The 19313-nt window shown below is 48.6% G+C and overlaps 1 protein-coding gene across 2 annotated transcripts; it reads right to left on the bottom strand.

Annotated features, from left to right (window-relative positions):
* Positions 1–1605: 1605 nt before the first annotated feature.
* On the bottom strand, positions 1606–18701 carry ZBTB43 (zinc finger and BTB domain containing 43). Of its 2 annotated transcripts, XM_041004681.1 has the most exons (3): positions 18595–18678; positions 15691–15813; positions 1606–4613 (listed from the first exon to the last, which is right to left on the bottom strand). In XM_041004681.1, exon 3 carries the CDS (start codon positions 4588–4590, stop codon positions 3187–3189), a length of 1404 nt encoding a protein of 467 aa, XP_040860615.1. In that variant the 5' UTR covers positions 4591–4613; positions 15691–15813; positions 18595–18678; the 3' UTR covers positions 1606–3186. The 2 variants fall into 2 exon arrangements, with proteins under 2 accessions (XP_040860615.1, XP_040860614.1); XM_041004680.1 differs by lacking the exon at positions 15691–15813 and having other exon boundaries at positions 18595–18701.
* Positions 18702–19313: the final 612 nt, after the last annotated feature.

The raw sequence follows: 19313 nt of genomic DNA on the forward strand, positions 1-19313 counted from the left end.
TAAAGACAGAACTATTCAACTTCTGCAACACAGGCATAACATTTCACAAAATATCAATAAGATATGCACCTAATGATAATCTGCTTATCATCAAATGGTTCTGTGGCCTAAGAGTCACCTGACTTGCATAAATAAAGTAATTTTTCTGGAAGAAACATTGGGAAAGAAGGCAGCAGCAACGGACATGACACAGGCTTCAAGCAAAATTAAAAGCAAACAAGAAAGGTCACATTTGCAAAATGTGTTCCAGCATCTTCCCATTGGGCACTATCAGTAGAAACTTGAGGAAAGAAACCTGTACCTTTAAATATCTAAGGAGCCAAGAAAAACCCCAAACAAACCCTGGTTTCACTGAACCAAGTCAGTGACCCATGAAAGCAACTTCAGTCACATTAGTGGCATGGAAGGGGCTGTTGCTTGGTTGCCGCATTCCAATGGAATTAAAGACCTCACGTGGTGGGTGGGAGGACAAACAGACACACACACACACCTGGAGCTGCGGCCACGCCCTCTCCACCTGCTTCTGCTCCACCTTGGCTGGCAGCTGGGCTGCGTGTGCCTGCTCATGGGTAAGCAGGCTCATCACCGACCTTACCCGGCAGTGACCCCCTGGTGGGACTGTGGGCTCCTGCTGCTCAGATGGAGGGAACCACAGCTAAAAGCAAGAACGGAACAAGGCCTGGGCTGGAGATCACCGAGGCGGCCCTGATGGACTGGACCACATCACCCATAGCCACTGCACGTGTCTGGAAGGATCCAGAGCTGTCAGCTGTACCTAGGTGAGAGGTACAGACCCTCACCATGGGTAGGGGCAGGTGGAGGTCACGGGACATGCAGCAACACGGTGCGGTCTCCCACACAGCAAGGGCCACCCCTTCTCTGAACACGGCCAGCGCTTCAAAGACAAACCTTCTGCAAGGGAGTGGCTGGCATACACGTAAGGACTTCAATCCAAGACACTCCTCCCTTCCCAGCACTGCTACCTAACTGCTCCCCAGGCTGCCAGCTGAGGGCCAGCTGGCCGCCATGCCCAGCTGACCAAGAGCCAGGACTGAGGGCGAGGGTGCTGTGCCGAGCCAGCACGACCGCAGGACGGTCATCTGCGGCCCTGAATACCACCCCGGGAGGACACAGACACACGGATGGACAGACACACAGACAGCTCTGCTTACACTCACAAGGTGGGAGGGGAAGGTGCGTGAGCTTTTGGCAGAACAAAATGGCTTTCCAGCCTTCATACTGAAATGAGACTTTCTCACACCTGAAACCCATGGGCCCACAGGAAGGCAGAAGGCGCCATGGGGCCTGATGGGACAAACACCTCTACACACCTGTCCAGTACATGGGGAAGGGACTGTGGGCTGGCAAAGTCTCAACACTATGAGAAGATGGTTTTAATGTGGCAAAACAACCAAGAGGTAATATCTAGTTTGTAGGTTAAAAAAAAAAACAATATATATATTTATAATAAAGTTTTAAATACAAAGTGCTTTTATATATCGAGAATGATACAGTGTTAGTGAATAAATCCCTGTTTTGTAATCTTGATTACAAGAATTAACTGGTAAATACGGTTTTTTTTTTTTTCCTTTCCCCTTCCAGGACAATGTTCAACAAGTAAACACCTTGGTGTGTTAGGAGCTTGAAGGTCAAAGGCCATTGCCAGCAATGTCTAGTCCATTAGAGCAAAAACAAACTTCTAAAGCAAAATTTCACCCCAAGTCCAAGAAAAGCTATCTTTATTTGAGAGGGAGAAAAAAAAGTTTCCGCTTAGAAATACTAGCCCAGAAAGTGTACGAGGAAGATGGCATCCCAGTAGCACCCTGTCCTATGCTGGTGCCAACCTCAATACGTCCCACAGCTTAAAGCCTTCTCAATGTACACTTTCTCTGGAACTAAAACACCCAACCCATCACCAGAAAGATCTCAGAATAGCTGTTTTCTTGAGTTTTTGGTAGGTATAGCTGTGTAGACTTGCAAATTTATGCAGCTTTCACTGTCAATTGGGAGCATGGATCTGTAGACAACTTGGCTAAAATTAGGACTCTTTACCCTTTTAAAGCATGCTACAGCACTCACAAAGAACTGGCAGTATTAGTGCAATGCACCCTGGGAAAGGAGGGTCCTCCCCACCAGTGTATTTTTCTTCCCTTGGGTGGATTTTTCCCCTCAAGTATGACCTGGCCGCTCAGGAAATTCTACTTTCCTGTCCCTGCCCGCAGGAGTCCAGCATGTCACTGTGGCACCTTCCTACCTCTTCAGGTTCACAGGTGACACAACTCCTTTCCACTGGCTGTTTTCTTTGGGAAGCACCATAACCCAAGACAGAGCAAGAGCTGGGGCAGCCCTGCCAGAGCCACAGCAGGCTGACCCCATTGCCGGGATGCTACCACAAAGCAAACAGGATTCGGGAGAGCAGACCCATCTGCAGTACCTGGCTCTGGCACCCTGGAGAATTACACTCAGGCATAACAGTTCAAACTCTGTGCTAGCACTCAAATACTGAACCTGGCCTTACCAAGATTCTGACACACTTTGTAACAGCGGCATCTTAGGGAAATTGAAACTTGTACCATAAACCACTTGTTTCATACTTAGAATGTCACCCTCCCACCGTCTCCAGAATCTCAGTTAAATATCCTCTTGTGATAATCAAACCAGGAAAGAAAGCTCTGTTAATTTCTCATTCTAGAAATCACATTATTTGTACTTTTGCTAAGTAGCATCTTATTCAGTGAAGTAGCTACCAAAACAGATCCACATTACCTAAGTATCTAGAGTAAGAGCAAAACAAAATCTCAACTTGAGCTTGTAACAATGAGTGGTCAAAAACCGTTACCACCCAAAGTGGAACTGGTGAGTGGGGTTCAGTTCCAGGGCAGGTGGGTGTGTTACCAAGCTACCTGTCTCCACCGCGAACTGGCACCCGAGGCTCTACCCCGCCAGCTGGGTGGTGGGTTAATCCACCTCCCCAATGCCCATTCTGGGCCAGGACTGAAACATAAATTTGAGGAATTAGATTTTTTTAATTGGCCTACTTAGAGCTGGTCTTTCAGAAATATCTTCCTTCTTTTTTTTTTTAAGCGTCTCTCATAATAGCAAGTGGCACGCATCATCTGTGCCCAGATTTGCATTAATTACCATAGTTTATTTCTGTGCACGCCACTCAAGGGCCAGCTCCTATTTTTAGTTAGCCTCAGTCGTATTCTGCTCAGCCTTTGCAGCTTCGTAGGACTTGGTACAAGAAGTCACGTGCCTGTGGAAACTGTCCCTCCACATAAATCTCTTGGCGCAGATGTTACACTCGTAGGGCTTGATGCCCGTGTGGATCTTCATGTGGCCCACAAGGTGGTGCTTCATCTTGAACTTCTTCCCGCACACACCGCAGCCGTACGGCCGGAGGCCCAGGTGCATGCTCATGTGCCGGTCGCGCTGGCTCTTGTGAGTGAAGCTTTTCCCACACTGGCAGGGATACAGCTTGTCGGAGGTGGAGAACCCCAGGTGGGAAGCTTCCTCCTTAATCCCTGTCACCATCTCAATGTTCTCACTGTAGCCTGCTGCCAGGGCAGCCTCCTGCCTGTGCCCAATCAGGTTCCCGTCCGACCTCTCTCCAGAAAACTCTTCCATGGACGAGCCATAGAAGTCCACCTGCTCATCGTAGTTGCTTTCATCGGCCTGTTCGTCAAACTCGGCTTCCACCTTCTTTTCCCCAAGGTGGAAGTCCTCCTCCACTCCTGAAGGCTGCGCCGTGTGCTCGGTCTGCATGGGGTTCATGGACTCGGTGACCTGGTGCTCATCATAGGCCGCGTGCACGTCCATGCCCTCGCACGTCTGCTCCAAGCGCTCGGGCTTCACGTGGATCCAGCGCTTGTGCGCCATGATGCTGGGCTTGCTGTACATGGGCCGGGTGTAGTGGAACTCGGCGCTGTCGCTGGCTCCCTCCTCGCCATCCTGGCTCGCCATCTCGGTACTCAGCCGGTCGTGCTCGGTGGACGAGTTGCTGGGCAGGTACTCGTGCTCGGTGAGCTGGGAGGACAGGTCGTCTTTGGTGCTCTCCTCTTCGTTCTCACCATCCCTCAGCTCTTGAGCTTTGGAGAAGTCAGGGTGGCCTCCAGGGCCAAGTTCAAAGCTCTCTACCAGGCCATTGTAGTTGCTGCTGCTTGGTGACTGGTGGTCATTGCCATGATTGAGCTTCTGGCAAAGGACAGTCGGGTTTCCTTCCAAGACCTCAGTGCACTTGTCCACGACGTGCCACATCTGCAGGAAGCTTGCTGCTGTTAGGTAGCTGACGATCTCGGGCGCCGGCATCACCAGGCGTCCCGTGTAACTGGACAGCAGAATGTTCTCAAACACTCTCGGGTTCATCACATCAGGTAAAACAATTCTCCTGCTGTTTTTCAGGAGCACCTGGTCACAAAAGTAGGGGGAGCTGGCAGCAAGAACAGCTTTGTGTGCCCGAAAAATGTGGCCTTGGACAACAATGGAGACGTCACATAATTGTCCTTGCTGGCGCTGCTGGTTCAGTTTCTGCAGAATGGTGCTGGAAAAATCAGGAAATTCAACTCGAAAAGAGTTTGTTCCAGGCTCCATTTCATTACAAATCTTGTTTGGTGCTAAAAGAGAAATAAAAATTAGTTCAGCCAAAAGAGAAAGTGACTCTACCCACTTCTCCATCACGAAGGAAACGAAGTTCCCAACTCCTTGAGCCCCCTGCTGCCTGGCACCACTGGGTGGCAGATTCAGTCCTCAGAGGAAGGTTCACAGGTATGGGGACCCAAACAGGAGTCGCCACTCCCCGTCCTGGTGTCTGTGTCTAGAGCGAGAGCACCGCACCTACGGCTATCACTTTATCCCCAAGTAAAACAAAGCAAATGTCCAGGCATAGCAAACAGGATACTGCTTAGAGCCAGGGAGTCTGTAAGCCTCAGATTCAACTCGCTTCTGCCAAGTTGGGGTGAGGAAGTGCCAACAGGTCTGTGGGGAAGAGGAGGAGCATGTGCGAAGGCTCTGAAGCAGAGCTGACTGCTCGCCAGCACCCAGGGAGGGATTGGGGCGGGGGCAGGGTAATTCTATCTTTGGGTCTTCAAACGTGAAACACAGCCAGTTTTTCAGCCCCTCAGAGTGTCTGATGACATGGACTAGCACTGTCAGGTAGGCCAGCACTGTGGTCTAGCAGGGGGTCACCCAGCGTCCTAGCTGCTCTACTACACTCCAGCTCCCTGCTGACGCACTTGGCGAGGCCGAGAAGCTGATCCGAGGGCTTGGGCCTTCGTGCGGCCCAGCACCTCGTCCAGCGGTGATTAGGAGAGTGAACCAAAAGCTGTCTCCCTCTCTGTAACTCTTTCAAATTAATTTAAACAGCAGCAGCAGCAACTGAAGGCAATGACTGTTAGGCGAGATCCTCTATCGGTCTCCAAACCTCCTGAAGAGTCCTAGGCTGAGGACAAGAAACTGTCCCTGCTATTCACCCGAAAACCAGTGTTGTAGAGCAGTGGACTAAGCTGCTGTCTATGGCACTGGCATCCCATATGGGCTTCAGTTTGTGTCCTGGCTGTTCCACTTCCCATCCAGCTCCCTGCTTGTGGCCTGGGGAACAGTAGAGGATGGTTCAAAGCCTTGGAATTGTGCCTCCAGTAGGAGATCCAGAGGGAAGCTCTGGTTCCTGGCTTCGGATCAACCTGAAGCAACAGACGAATGATCTCTTTCTGTCTCTCTCCTCTCCCTGTAACTCTGCCTTTCAAATAAAAATAAATAAATAAATAAATAAATAAACCTTTAAAACAAAAGGAATTTAAAAGTCTGGATTGGTTACTAACAATTTTGCGACAGCATTTCCAGAATTAATTATTAATTAAGTTTTACACATCTTAAAACACTTCATAGCAATTTAAGACAGAAACAGACCATGCAGCAAACATTTAGATATTTGTAATTTCACGAGGAAGAGCTGACACAATAGACTAGAGGTACAGATTCTGAAACAACAGCTGCAAATAGATTCTCTGCTAGGTCAGACCAAGCAGAGCTTTGTTTTTTTGCTATCTGACTATGGGAGAAGAGATAAAACATGTAAATATGAAAAAAATTTTACAGAAAGATACTTCAAAGATGCGTCAGTTACTCCTGCTCCCCCTCGCCCCAGGAAGCCACCAGTTGACACACGGTGTACTGTAGGGACTCCCCTGCACAGGTGTCCTGTAAAACCCCTACCCGTGCGCTCAGTACCTACGTTTTACCCGACACGCAGCTCTGTCACTGAAGAGCCCTCGGAGATCTTCCCATATTAGCACCAAAGAGCTCATTCATTCTGTGTGACGGCCACATGGCTTCCTGGTGTCTGAAGGCCTCATAATTGAGGCGGCCGCTTCTGACAGCATTTCCGCAGTCTGGGTTTCTGGACACACCTCAGGGGATGCTGCAGGCTGACTTCTCCCAGCAAGTCAGGCCAAAGGGCTGCACACGACGCTGAGATGCACACCAGCAACCTTCGCAGAAGGATGCCCCAGTCACACCCTCACCAATGGAAAATGACAATGCCCACTTCCTATGCCCCTTCCATGACCGGACAGTATTACACAAGAAGTCTGCGAATCTCCACAATTCATGGCTATTTTCTTAATTAGGAACCAGATTCATACTCCGCATTCATTTTTACTGATCATTTGTATTTTTCTGTGATTTACTAATTCACCTTTTGATTGAATAAACTGACAAGCTTACTGCTGTGTAACTTTTCGTAAGTTCACACTGTAACATTTTCACAGAGCTACTTTACAGAATTTTTTGCCACAGTGAAACTTATAAGGAAAGATCATTTTATCGCCTCTAGGTTTTGCAAGCAGACACAGAAAGGATTCCTCAACTCCATGCTTTTCTGACTAGATGAGCTGAATAGCCCATCTTGGCCTTACAAATTCAGATTGTTGTGGGATTTCTAATGACTGACAATGAGATGTTTCCAAGAGTTCTACAGACATGAACACCTCCGAGTGGATACGGAAAACAGCGAGGGAGGGCAGCTCCAGGGCACCAGGCCTTCCGTCACAGGCAGGAAGTTGCAACAAGCAGCAAAGCATCTGTTCCAGAACTCTGACCACTCACAGCCACTAGAGGAGGGCGGCCTGCGCAAGGCCCTGGCTCTAGGCTTGTGCCTGCTGGACAGCAAGGGCCCCCTCCTCCAAACATTTGGGATTGTGTGTCTGGGTCAGCCTGGGGATCCACGCAACCTCGCTTCAGCAGCTCCTATACTACCACAGTCGCTTTCTGGGTACGATTTTAGAAGCTGTACAAGCCAACACATCCAGATCCAGACATTTAAGGAAATCTGTCAGCTCAAGGCTGACCGCGGGCACAGCACAAAGGAAATCTCAGGGACTCCACCCAGCAAGGAATGTACACATCATGCAGAAGTCACCAGACAACTGCAGCCTCAACAAGTACCAAAGCACCCCCTCCCCCCCGGGGCAAGGTGGGGGAAGATCTGATCTCCAGAACTACCACAACCCAACACTCAAAACACTCAGTTCTCAACAAAAACTACTGAGCACACATAGGGAAAAAAAGAACATATGGCACATACACAGGGAAAAAGAATTAGAAAATGTCCCCGAGGAAATTCAGACACTGGGATTACAAGTCACAGATGTTAAATCAAATGTATTAATGCCCAAAGAACTAAAGGAGAACAGGAGGACAAAGCTGATCGAGACAGAAAATAGAAAAAAGCAACCGACCCTGGAGCCGAAGCCTGTGTGCGTGACAGCCAAGTCTGGCTACGTCCGGGAAGCGGCCTTCACAGTGCTCTTCGGGGGAGCATGGTGCCCTTATGAGATGAAATGTGGACACGGGGAACCACGGGCCCCCTCAGACCAACCAAGTCCAGAGGCAGGCCCCAGGACACCGATCTCACACTGCTGCTTCCCGAGCTGCGAGCGAACACATCCCACTGCTCAGGCCACCCCCTGTGCTGCACTCCTACAGTGGCCCCGGCGAACTAACACAGGCTGGGAGAGAAACCAGGTTCAACGGCACATCCCAGCAGGCAGAAGAAAATCATCAATAAGCTAAAAACAAACAAACAAGAAAAACTAAACAAAAAAACCCAAAAACAACCAAGCAGAATACTGAAACCACCCGGTCTGAACAGGACAAGAACAAACACAATGTGAGGTAGCTGTGACATCATCAAATACACCATGACAGGCATTCCAGAAGTAGAGAAAGAAAAATAGTTAAAAGTTTCCAAAATTTGATAAAAGACAGCAATTTACATAACCAAGAAGCTCACGATTCCACGCAGCAGGACAAGGTTAAAGACATGGACATATTAGAGTCAAACTGTAGAAACCACCAAGAGGACCTTTAAAAAGCGGCAGGAGAGAAGCTACCAGTCACATAAAAGGACCCTCAATAATGAACAGTCAAGTTCTCATCAGAGACGACCAAGGCCACAAGGTCGTGGGACAGCGTATGTAAAATGGTTAAAACAAAACAAAAAACAGGGGTCTGGATCGTAGCAGAGTGTTAGGCCACCACTTGCAACGCTGGCATACCCTATCAAAGCGAAATTTCAAATCATGGCTGTTCCTCTTCTGATTCAACTGCCTGCTAATGCATCTGGGAACCATGAGACACTGGCTCAAGTATTTGGGCTCCTACCAATCAGGAGGAAAACCTGGAAAGTGTTCCTGACTCCTGGCTTCAGTGTGGCCCAAGCCTGGAGGCAGCAGCCAACCACAAACACCTTTCAAACAAACAGTCAATCAATCTTGGGGCCACTTCTGTGGCACAGAGGTGAAGCTACCGCCTGTGATGCCAGCATCCCATATGGGCACTGGTTCTCGTCCTGGCTGTTCCCCTTCTGATCCAGCTCCCTGTCATGCTTGTGAGAGGCGCGGATGAAGCTAGTGTTTGTGGCTTCTCTGGAAAGTGAACCCACTGGATAAAAGATCTCTGCAACTCTGACTTTAAAATGAATAAATACATTTAAATAAATCTTTTTTAAAGGTAAATTTTGGTACAAAAGCTTGAAAACATAATGAGCTGTTATGTCAGACCACAAAACAAGTATTAATATATTAAGAATTAGTATCACACAAAGTATTTTTCTGATCATAATGAAATGAAACAAGAAATTGTTAAGAGAAAACAGAGAAATTGGAAAACGTGGAAACCAAACTATATTATTTTTTTCCAAAGATTTACCATTCTTATTGGAAAGTGAGATCTACACAGAGAAGAGACAGAAAGATCCTCCACCTGCTGGTTCACTCCCCAAGTGGCCACAACGGCTGGAGCTGTGCCAGTCTGAAGCCAGGAGCCAGGAGCTTCTTGCAGGTCTCCCACGCAGGTGCAGGGTCCCAAGGCTTATCTCCCAACCTACCAATGTAGAATGCCTGTCCAAGGGCTCTGTACCTAATTCTTCCAGCAGCTGTTATCTACATTTTTTTTTCTCTTTTTGATGCTATTTTGAATTGAATTATTGTCTTAATTTTTTTGTTGATTGATCAGTTAGCGTGTTGTTTTAATTATAATGTATGTCAGGGTGTTTTATTTCTCTCCTGATTTCTCTTTGATGTGTTAAGAGTGCAGTTTAGGGGCCTGGCATGAGAGTGTAGTGCCTAAAGTTCTCACCTTACCTGCAGCAGGATCCCAAATGGGCGCCAGTTTGTATCTCGGCTGCTCCTCCCTTCAAGCTCCCTGCTTACGGCCTGGGAAAGCAGTAGAGGATGGCCAAGGCCTTGGGACCCTGTAACCCTGCAACCACAGAAAAGGCTCCTGACTCTGGCTTCAGATCAGCTCAGCTCCTGCCACTATAGTCACTCGCTCTGTCTCTCCTCTCTATAATTCTGCCTTTCAAACAAAACCAAATATTCAAAAAAACAAACAAACAAAAAACAGAACAAAACAGAACTGTCTGAGAAAATGAACAGACATTCCTCCAAAGACATATCAATGGCCAATGACTACATGAAAAGATGTTCAGTATCATTAGCCATTAAGGAAATGCACATGAAAAACACTGTATCGCTTCACATCCACCAGAATGGCTAAATAAAACAAAAACAAACAACAACAAAAAAGAGTGAACAAATGGAAATAGATGCTTATAAGCATGTAACAAAATATACCTGAGGGCCTGGCACAATGGCCCAGCGGCTAAAGTCCTCACCTTGAACGCGCTAGGAACCTATATGGGTGCTGATTCTAGTCCCGGCAGCCTCGCTTCCCATCCAGCTCCCTGCTTGTGGCCTGGGAAAGCAGCTGAGGACGGCCCAAAGCCTTGGGACCCTGCACTAGCTACATAGGAGACCCAGAAGAGCTGCTGGTTTCTGGCTTCGGATAGGCTCAGTTCTGGCCATTGCGCTCACTTGGGGAGTGAATCAATGGATGGAAGACCTTCCTCTCTGTCTCTCCTCCTCTCTGACTTTGCACTAAAAATAAATCTTTGAAAAAATATATACCTGAACTATCCTTATATTCCTGCAGGGAATGTAAAAAGGCACAGCTGTTTTGGAAAACAACTTGGTATTTCCTCAAAAAGTGACTCCATAATTCTGTTCCTAGGTATACAGCTCAAACAACAGCGACTCACAGACGCCCATGCACAAAAGCACACAGCAACACTCCTCACCAAGCTGGCAAGAGGTGGACACAAGCCAAGTGTTCATCAGGAGATGAATGAATAAGGTGTAATAGACCCACATCATGGAATAGTCCTAACGATGAAAGGGGTTCTGATAAAAGCTGTAACACGGATAGACAATGAGACATTATACTAACTGAAATAAGACCAACATGGAAGCACAACCACAACGTCACTGTGTGAACTATCTTAACGAGGCAAAGACTAGAAGTTACCAGGGGCTCAGGAAAGACACTGGTGAATAGGGAATTATTGATTAATGGCTAGAGTTTCTGTTAGGAGTTAAGAAATAGTAGTGTTAACTGCACAACATTACATGTAATGCCACTGAACTGTACACTCACAATTGCTTACAATGGGGCTGATGCTGTGGCATGACAGTTAAGCTGGAGTACTGGCTCAAGTCCTGGCTGCTTTGACTCTGAACCAGCTTCCTGCTAACGCCCTGGCAAGGCAACAGCACATGGTCCAGCTGCCTGGATCCCTGCCACTCACGAGGGAGACCAGGGCAGTTTCTGGCTTCCGGCTTTGACTTGGTGCAGCCACTTGGGAAATCAACCAGCAGATGAAAACTCTCTCTTTCCTTCTATCTCTGTAGTTCTGACCTTCCAAATCGACAAATAAATCTGAATAACAAAACAGAACAAGGATATGAAAACAAAAACAAGTGAAAACGAAACACGGGAAGTACTGCTGCCACCCCTTGCACTGTCGGCGTGCCCGCTGCCTGGGCTCTCGCTAACGCAGGAGAGCAGCAGAAGGCAGCCTCTCGGTATTTGGGCTCCTTCCGTCAATGTGCAAGCCGGACTCCGGGCTTTGACCTGGCCCTGCACTAGCTGTTGTAGCCACCTGGGGGAACGAACCAGTGGATGGAAGTTTCTTTCAAACAACGAAGTCTTTAAAAAAGTGAAGCAACACAATACTAATATTAAAGTAGAATTCAGTGTAAAAAATTTTTTCAGAGGAATGAGCTCTTAATGATGAAATCACAATGAGTTTCACTTTGTGAACTCCTAAGTGTCAAGGACACTGTGTTGATAGAATCCTCCAGTGAGCCCCGCTCCTCCTTCTGCACCATCCCAGTTGACTGACAGCATGTAACGGAGCCTGCTCCACAGCCACTTCCCTGCACCTGGCCCTCCTGCCTCCTATTGTGCTAGATTATGAAGACAGCACAACTACAGGACAGCTTTGGGCTCCAGCAGCTCCCTGCCTGCCTCCTGCACTGAAACTGTGTTCTGCACAGCTCTCCATCTGATTGGAGGATGAAAGCTTAAAAACCCTTGACTTGTGCTACAAAGTTGTGGGAGCTACTGACGCCAAGCCTGGGCAACAAAGATGCCTAACACCCTACATTTGGGTCCTGTGTGAGCTCTCTCAGCTCCGCGACAATTACATAAAGAAACAAACACCTCTCTTTCAATCCTTAATAACCAAACAAAGGATGAGGATTTAAGGGATCAACAGTGTGAATCTAATGCAAACTTGTGGACTTGTGTGTCCTGCAGGGTGACCCGCCCTTTCCAGTGCCCACTGGACACCTGCAGAAATGACCACAAATGGCCAGACCACTGACAAGTTCCTCAGAGAAGAAATGCATGAGATGTGCTTGATGGAATGTGTTTCTTCAGTTTTTTTCAATGTGATAAAATCACGGTTATCCAAAGTACAGGAGGCAAATGGAGAAAGAGAACAGGGGTAGGAGAAAATATGCTAATTAATTTTATTTAAAAACCTTGGTATAAAAATTTTACAACACTAGAGAAAAGTTAGCTTCATGTATTAACAGAGAAGGGAACCTGATTAAGCACCGGCATGACCATTGATTTACTTTAACCTTTTGTGAATTCAGCACAGGGTGAGTGTGAGACACTGAGGAGCCAGGTGGCTGGTCTCATCCTTTTGAAAGCAACATCCAAGACTATGGCCACTTCACCTTCCAAAGCTGCACCACAAGCTCTTCCTTGTCTGTTTTCCTGTCACACAGATCAAATGACAGGGTGTGCAGGGAGGGAGACCCTAACTGCTGCTGGAGGCTGAGCCCGAGCACCAGCAGGGCCCCTGGTCAGCAGAGCCTCTGAGTGGCAGGAGAGACTAAAACCGTTAACAGCCTCCAAGGCGAGGCACTCCGAAGACAGGTGGGCTGCAGGGTTTTACCAAGTACAGCCGAGGTTTGAAAGCAGTGGGCATGGAAAACAGAAAACCACCTGGGCGGCAGGGAGAGACAGAGGTGCAGGGTATAAGTGATGCCATCGAGAAACAGAACGGGAAATGTGGCTCACGTAACTAACGAGAGACCCACCTGCAGAATAAAGAGCTCACAATTCTACACAAACAATCCGCTTAAAACGGACACGGGATCTGAAGAGACATTTCCCCAAAGAAGATAACCCATAAGCACGGAAAATGCTCGCCATCACTAGTCATGGAAAAGATCATGAAAACCATGAGCTGCTCCTTCTTACCCCGCAGGAGGGCACAACAGGCAAGACAGGCTGGCAAGCGTCAGACACGGGTGTACAGGGGCTGGAACTCTTCGCCAGCACTGCGAAGAGACTGTAGGCAAAAACAGTCTAACCATGAAGGAAATGGCGTGGCATTTCCTCAAAAGCTAAACAGAAATACCATGTAATTCAGCAATTCTATTCCTTAAATTGGAAGTGCAACAGCCAGGACTTGAACTAGCACTCATTAATAGTGGCTTAGCCTGCTGTGTCACAAGGTCAGGACTTGTGATTTTAGATGAGAACCTAAATTTGGTGATGGGTGAGCAAATACATAACTACGTTATCAAAAACCGCTTTAACTGCTTGTTAACTACGCCTCCATAAGGCTGCTTTAAAAACACAGATCAACACAGACAAACCGAGGCAGTCAGAGTCAACTTTGATTCATGACTGGGACCCAGGGCAATGGCTCAAATGGCTAATCCTCCATTTCCAAGTGCCAGGATCCCATATGGCTGCCAGTCAATGTTCTAGCTGCTCCACTTCCCTTCCAGCTCCCTGCTTGTGGTCTAGCAAAGCAGTAGAAGATAGCTCAAAACCTAGGGACCCTGTACCCAAGTGGGAGACCCAGAAGAAGCTCCTGGCTCCATACTTCAGATAGATTCAGCTCTGGCTGTTGTGGCCATTTAAGAAGAGAACCAGTGGACGGACAATTTTTCTGTCTCCTCTCCTTAAATCTGCCTTTTCAACAAAAATAAATAAATGTTAAAAAAAAAAAGATTTAAGACTGTAAATAGGAAATTATCATAATGCAAATTTATAACAGCAATTTCTCTTCAGTAAATACATCCACAAACAAACAAGGTACATGTACATATGTATGTAAGTATGTGCAGGGACATGTAAAGGCATTGGCAGCAGGCACAGTACCAGCCTCTGGGCCGTGACCTCAGAGAGTCTACTTCATTTAATCCTTACAGAATCCACTTGGCAGGTATTTTTTATTCCCATTGTACAAATTAAGAAATAGACAAGGAGGCTAATCTGTTTGCCTAAGGTCATACCACTAACAGGTACTGAAGCTGGGATTGAAATTGAAGTGCTTTTTCTGGACCATCACAGGCTGAGAAGGGAGCTAGTACAAAAGGGAAAAGTGAAAAGCATTTCCACAAATAACCTACACAGTCGATCACAATGTACCTATTACTAACTGCAGGCACTTCCACGCTCACATTTGAGTTTTGGTAACCCTAAACAGACCTTGTAGGTACACATACATGCTTATTTTTAATCCAGCAGCAATGGTTCTTCTTTTTAAAGATTTATTTTTATTGCAAAGTCAGACATATAGAGAGAGGAAGAGACAGAGAGGAAGATCTTCCATCCGATGATTTACTCCCAAATTGACTGCAACGGCCGGTGCTGTGCCGATCCGAAGTTAGGAGCCAAGAGCTCTTCCAGGTCTCCCACACGGGTGCAGGGTCCCAAGGCTTTGGGCCGTCCTTGATTGCTTTCCCAGGCCACAAGTAGAGAGCTGGATGGCAAGCAGGGCTGCCGGGACTAGAATCGGCACCCATATAGGATCCTGGTGCGTTCAAGGCGAGGACTTTTGCCGCTAGGCCACTGTTCTGGGCCCAGCAATGGCTCTTCTAAACCCACTCCCCTCTCTCTGGTCCTTCCCTCCATGTTCCTTGGAACTAGAAGACAGACGGCAACACTGAGGAACCCCTGAACTAGACAACCTCCAAGATGTCTTCCGGCTTGGAGTTTAATGGCAGCCTCTATCAATCACAATCAATTAATTTATGCCAAGCTGAAACCAAAAGCCAGGAGCTTCATCCAGGTTGGTCTCCCAGTGGGAGCAGGCGCCCAGGCGCTGAGAACAGCTTCCGCTGCTCTCTGGCAGATGAACAGGGAGCTGGATTGCAAATGAAGCAGCCAGAACTCAAACTGGTGCTCACTTGGGCTGCTAGCATTAATGGCAACAGATTAACCAGCTGTGCTACAGTATGAACCCCTCTATTTAATTGTGTATTAAACAGCCTGCAAACACAGGTATCAATGTAATGGGATGCAAATGCAGCAACTATTTGTCTGGAAGCCTTCTAGAGAAATTCTTCACCAGGGTGACATGGCGATTTGCATGGTTACTGTTGATGGTGCATTTACACCTGGAAAATGTTCCTTTAACACATTTGAAGTCTCCAGAAATATGCAAAAACACCAACACCTTACCACGAAAAGTCCACATGAGTCACATGCTTTTAAAACGCACACAGCACATTATTGCCACATTCGTGTTCTTGTCATACTCATTATAAAGAGAAGCAACTAAAGCGCAGATTAAAAGACCTGCCTTCTCTTTTACACATATAAAAACTGACATTTAGTTACATTTATCTGAAAGTCCATGCTCTCTCAGTGCAAACATGGAGGTGATCACCCTAAAAAATGTGCCACATCTCTTTAGGAAAGGAGAAGGAAGTCAAAGAATACAGGCCAGAGCAATCACAGGCCTATCTCGAACCACTCCTCTGGCTGGTTACACTGCTGGTAAGGAACTTTCTACATTGGGGTAATTACAAAAGTGAAGCCCACCTAGAGCAGGGCAGTCTTTCCCGGGGTCAGTTCCTATGCCATGGCGATCAGAAAACAGGAGGGAGCAGTAAGGAAGATGGCCCCATTGCTCAGCTTTGCTCCAAAGGAAAATCGCATTGACATCTGGAAGGAAAAAATAAAATCATGTTGGAAATGTTAAAGAGAGGCGGTTCCAATTGCCGTGTCCACCTGTCTCACCAACAAGCCCTACAGAAGCCCACGGAGGAAAACACACTGGGTTTTTTGGTCACATTAACTTCCAGTCTCCAACTTCTTAGCTTTTGTCTTTGTACTAAGTAAACTTCTTTTTTAATCTAAAAAGCACTTCAGACAAGTGCTTTTATCCACTAGCATCCTTTTTTCCTAATGGGAACATATTACCAAAAAACCTAGTAAAACTTCACGTTTAGGAGACAACCCACCTGCTTCATGAAGAGCCACTACACTCTTCAAGCTTTGGGCCATCTTCAACTGCTTTCCCAGGCCACAAGCAGGGAGCTGCATAGGAAGTGGGGCCGCTGGGACACGAACCAGTGGGATCCTGGTGCATTCAAGTAGCCACTAGGCTACTGTGCTGGGCCTCCACACTTGAATGTTTTACTCAAAACTTCCAGGGCATAGTCCACAGAGTCAGCCCAAGAGATGGCGTTGTCCAAGGAGCTGACTGCCCACCTACCAGTCAGTCTTCTATTATATTTCCGTAAAACCATGAAAAATTTTAAATTGTATCCTCATATACATTAGAACGCAGGTCAAGGAGTTCAAGTCAAGAAAACAGAAGGCATTTTATAAAAAGTATTAACTCTATAGCAACAATAAAAGGGATTTTTTCCCCCAGCAGTTTACAAATAACTCCCCTTTCACTTTGATCACTATTATAAAGCAAGTGGGGACTAGCGCTAGGGTTTACACACGTTGAGTTTCTGAGTTCAATTCCTGGGCTTCCTGCTAATGGAGGCTGGGCAGTGGCTGATGCCTCAAGTCGCTGGGTCCTGCCACTGCTGGGGGGAGACCTGGATTTAATCCCCTGTCCCTGGTTTCAGTCTGGCCTAACTCCCAGCTGTTGGGGGAACACCTCAGTGAACCAGTGGGTGGGTGTGCTTTCTCTCTGCCTCTCACATAAATACATTCTTAAAAATAAAAATAGGAATAGAAGCATATCGAATTGACATTAAGGCATACATTTTAACATTTCTGAAATGAGGACAGTCAAGTGGCATTTCAAGTGCTGTCCCTCCTGTGGACAGAGCTGTGGTGCCCCAAACTGAAAATATAACTTAGACGGTCAACAAATTTAATCAACAGCTTAACCAATTTATTTTTATTTGTTTTTTTTTTCTCTTCACATGCACATGGCAATATTCACTTTTTTTTTTTAATGCCCATAAAGTCTAAACGGCAAGAAAACATTTTGTCACATCTTCACTGGCAGTATCTATTTCTCAGTAACATGTAATACCACCTGAGGACCGACACCTCTGACCAGCCACCTCAGAGGCAAAGAAGGGAGGGCTTAAACAACAGAACCCACAAGAATAACACAGGCGCTCCCCGTGAGAAAACAGCAGTAACGCCCAAGTTTGCCTTCCCATCACAGCAGGGCTACCGGTCTCACCCTGTAGGTTTTCCTCCCGTGAACAGTAAAATCATTCTCAAATTTCCTGCTTGGCCAGCAAATTCCTCCCTGCGTCCGGGGTTGACAGGGAGATCCAGCCGGGAATCTGCTGTGTAAGGAGGAAAGTCCCGCAGGATTTTCACCAAATTCGATTAGCCCAACTCCTGTCCTACTTTCTCCGCGAATGTGAGCTCTTCCCCTCCCCCTGGGCACCTTCAGTGGTCTCAACACTTCTCCCTTTTGGATCGCACTCGTTTCTCCTATTCTGCAGAGCACAGAGTGAATCCCTCAACCTCAGGATGTCAATGTGCTGACACCTGCAGCGCCCCTAAAACAGAGTCCCCAAGCACACGCCCAGGGGCCCTCCTGGGTGGGAGACGGGCAGGGGTCAGGAGGTAAGCTGAGGGCGGTCGGACGGGGATCCCTCCAGCGCGCCCCAGCCAGGGAGGTTATCTGACAGACATCTGTCAGACGTCAGGCGATGCAGTTCCTTGGAATGTCACCCCCGCGAGCGCGCGTGCACACGCACACACACCGGGAGCTCCACGGGGTCTTGAGTCACCTTCCGGGGTTCAGAGGTCCCGCCCAGCCCTGCCCCGCCCTGCCCCGGCAAAACTTTAGGGAGAAGAGGCAGGGGGGGAAAAAGAAAAGAAAAGAAAAGAAAGAACATAGATACAAAATGGCCAGAAAGAGGAGAAACAGACAGAAGCACAGGACGGTCCGGGGGTGGGGGTGGGACAGGAGACATAGAAAACAAAATAGCAGTGTCGAGATAACACGGAGCTAGTTCAAGAGCCACGAAGTGGAGACCATTATCCAACCCAGGGAGGCTAGGTGACAACAGGTGACAGAGGGTGAAAAACAACCAAGGGGGTGGGGAAAAAAAAAAAAAAGGCAATTCAGCCAAGTACAGGTGGTCTAGGCTCTTCAGGGTCACAACGCCTGGCTCGAACCCCTAAGTCACCTCCCCGCGCCCCGAAAAGGCGGATCTCCAAGCGCCCCGGGGCCCGCCGAGCGACGCTGCCTCGGGGTGACCTTGGACCAGAGGCTGCCCGGGGGCGCGTGGAGAGGATGGGCGTCCGGGTCCGGGTCTGCGCGCCCCGCGGGGGTCGGCCCGGGGAGGAAGGGAAGGGACCCCGAGCACCCCGAGCGCCCGCCAGCCGCTCCGGCATCCCGGGCGCACAGGACAGGGCCGGGGAGGCAGCTGCGCGCGCCCCGGGCTGAGGACAAGCCCCCGAACCCCGCAGCCGGCTGCCCCGTGCGGCCCGCGGTCCCGACGCCGCCGTTACCTGTCAAGGGGGCTCCGCGCTCACATCCCAGCCCCGGGCACCCTCCACCGCCGCCGGTCACAGGCCTGTCGCTTCTCTCGCCGCCGCAACAGCCTCAGCCTGCACCTCCCGCCCCCGGAAACGCTCTCCGGTCCCGCCCCACGAAACGGCCAGTACTTCCGGAGGGGTTAATCGGCTCTACCACCCCCGCAAAGAAAAAAAAAAGCTCTGTGCGCGCATGCGGGCTCACGTTCCTGGGCGGGGCGCAAGGGGAGACGGCCGGCGCCTGCGCGCTGTGGTCGGTGGCCAGTCCATCGCAGGATGGCCGGTCGGGATCCCGTCGTTGACTTTAACTTCCTTGGTAGAGACGGGAGTCGGGCTCCACAAGCCTAGTCCGCTCTTGGCCTCGAAAGGACCCGTGAAATGGCCGGTGTCCTCTGTGTGACCGCGTTTTGCTGGGCCTCCCCTAGTCTGCAGCCACCCTGTCCACGGCTGCCCCTGCCTTTTCTTCTGCATGACTCAGGCCTCCTACCCCTCAGACCTGGTCAGAGACCAAGGAGCTCGTTTATATGGCTGCCTACCCCAACTCCACGCAGCTGTAAGGACTTGGCCCGAGTGCCTCTGGATTTAGGATGGGCCAGATAGGCCTGAGGAGGGGAGTGTGGGTTATCTGAGTTTCCCAGCAGGCTTCTCTTGCTTCTTGTTGGGCTCAAGGACCCGGGAGTTGTTGAGAGAATTCT

This window comes from Ochotona curzoniae, unplaced genomic scaffold (assembly GCF_017591425.1).
Source record: "Ochotona curzoniae isolate NIBS_2020 unplaced genomic scaffold, NIBS_Ocur_1.0 scaffold_3208, whole genome shotgun sequence".
NCBI lineage: Eukaryota > Metazoa > Chordata > Mammalia > Lagomorpha > Ochotonidae > Ochotona > Ochotona curzoniae.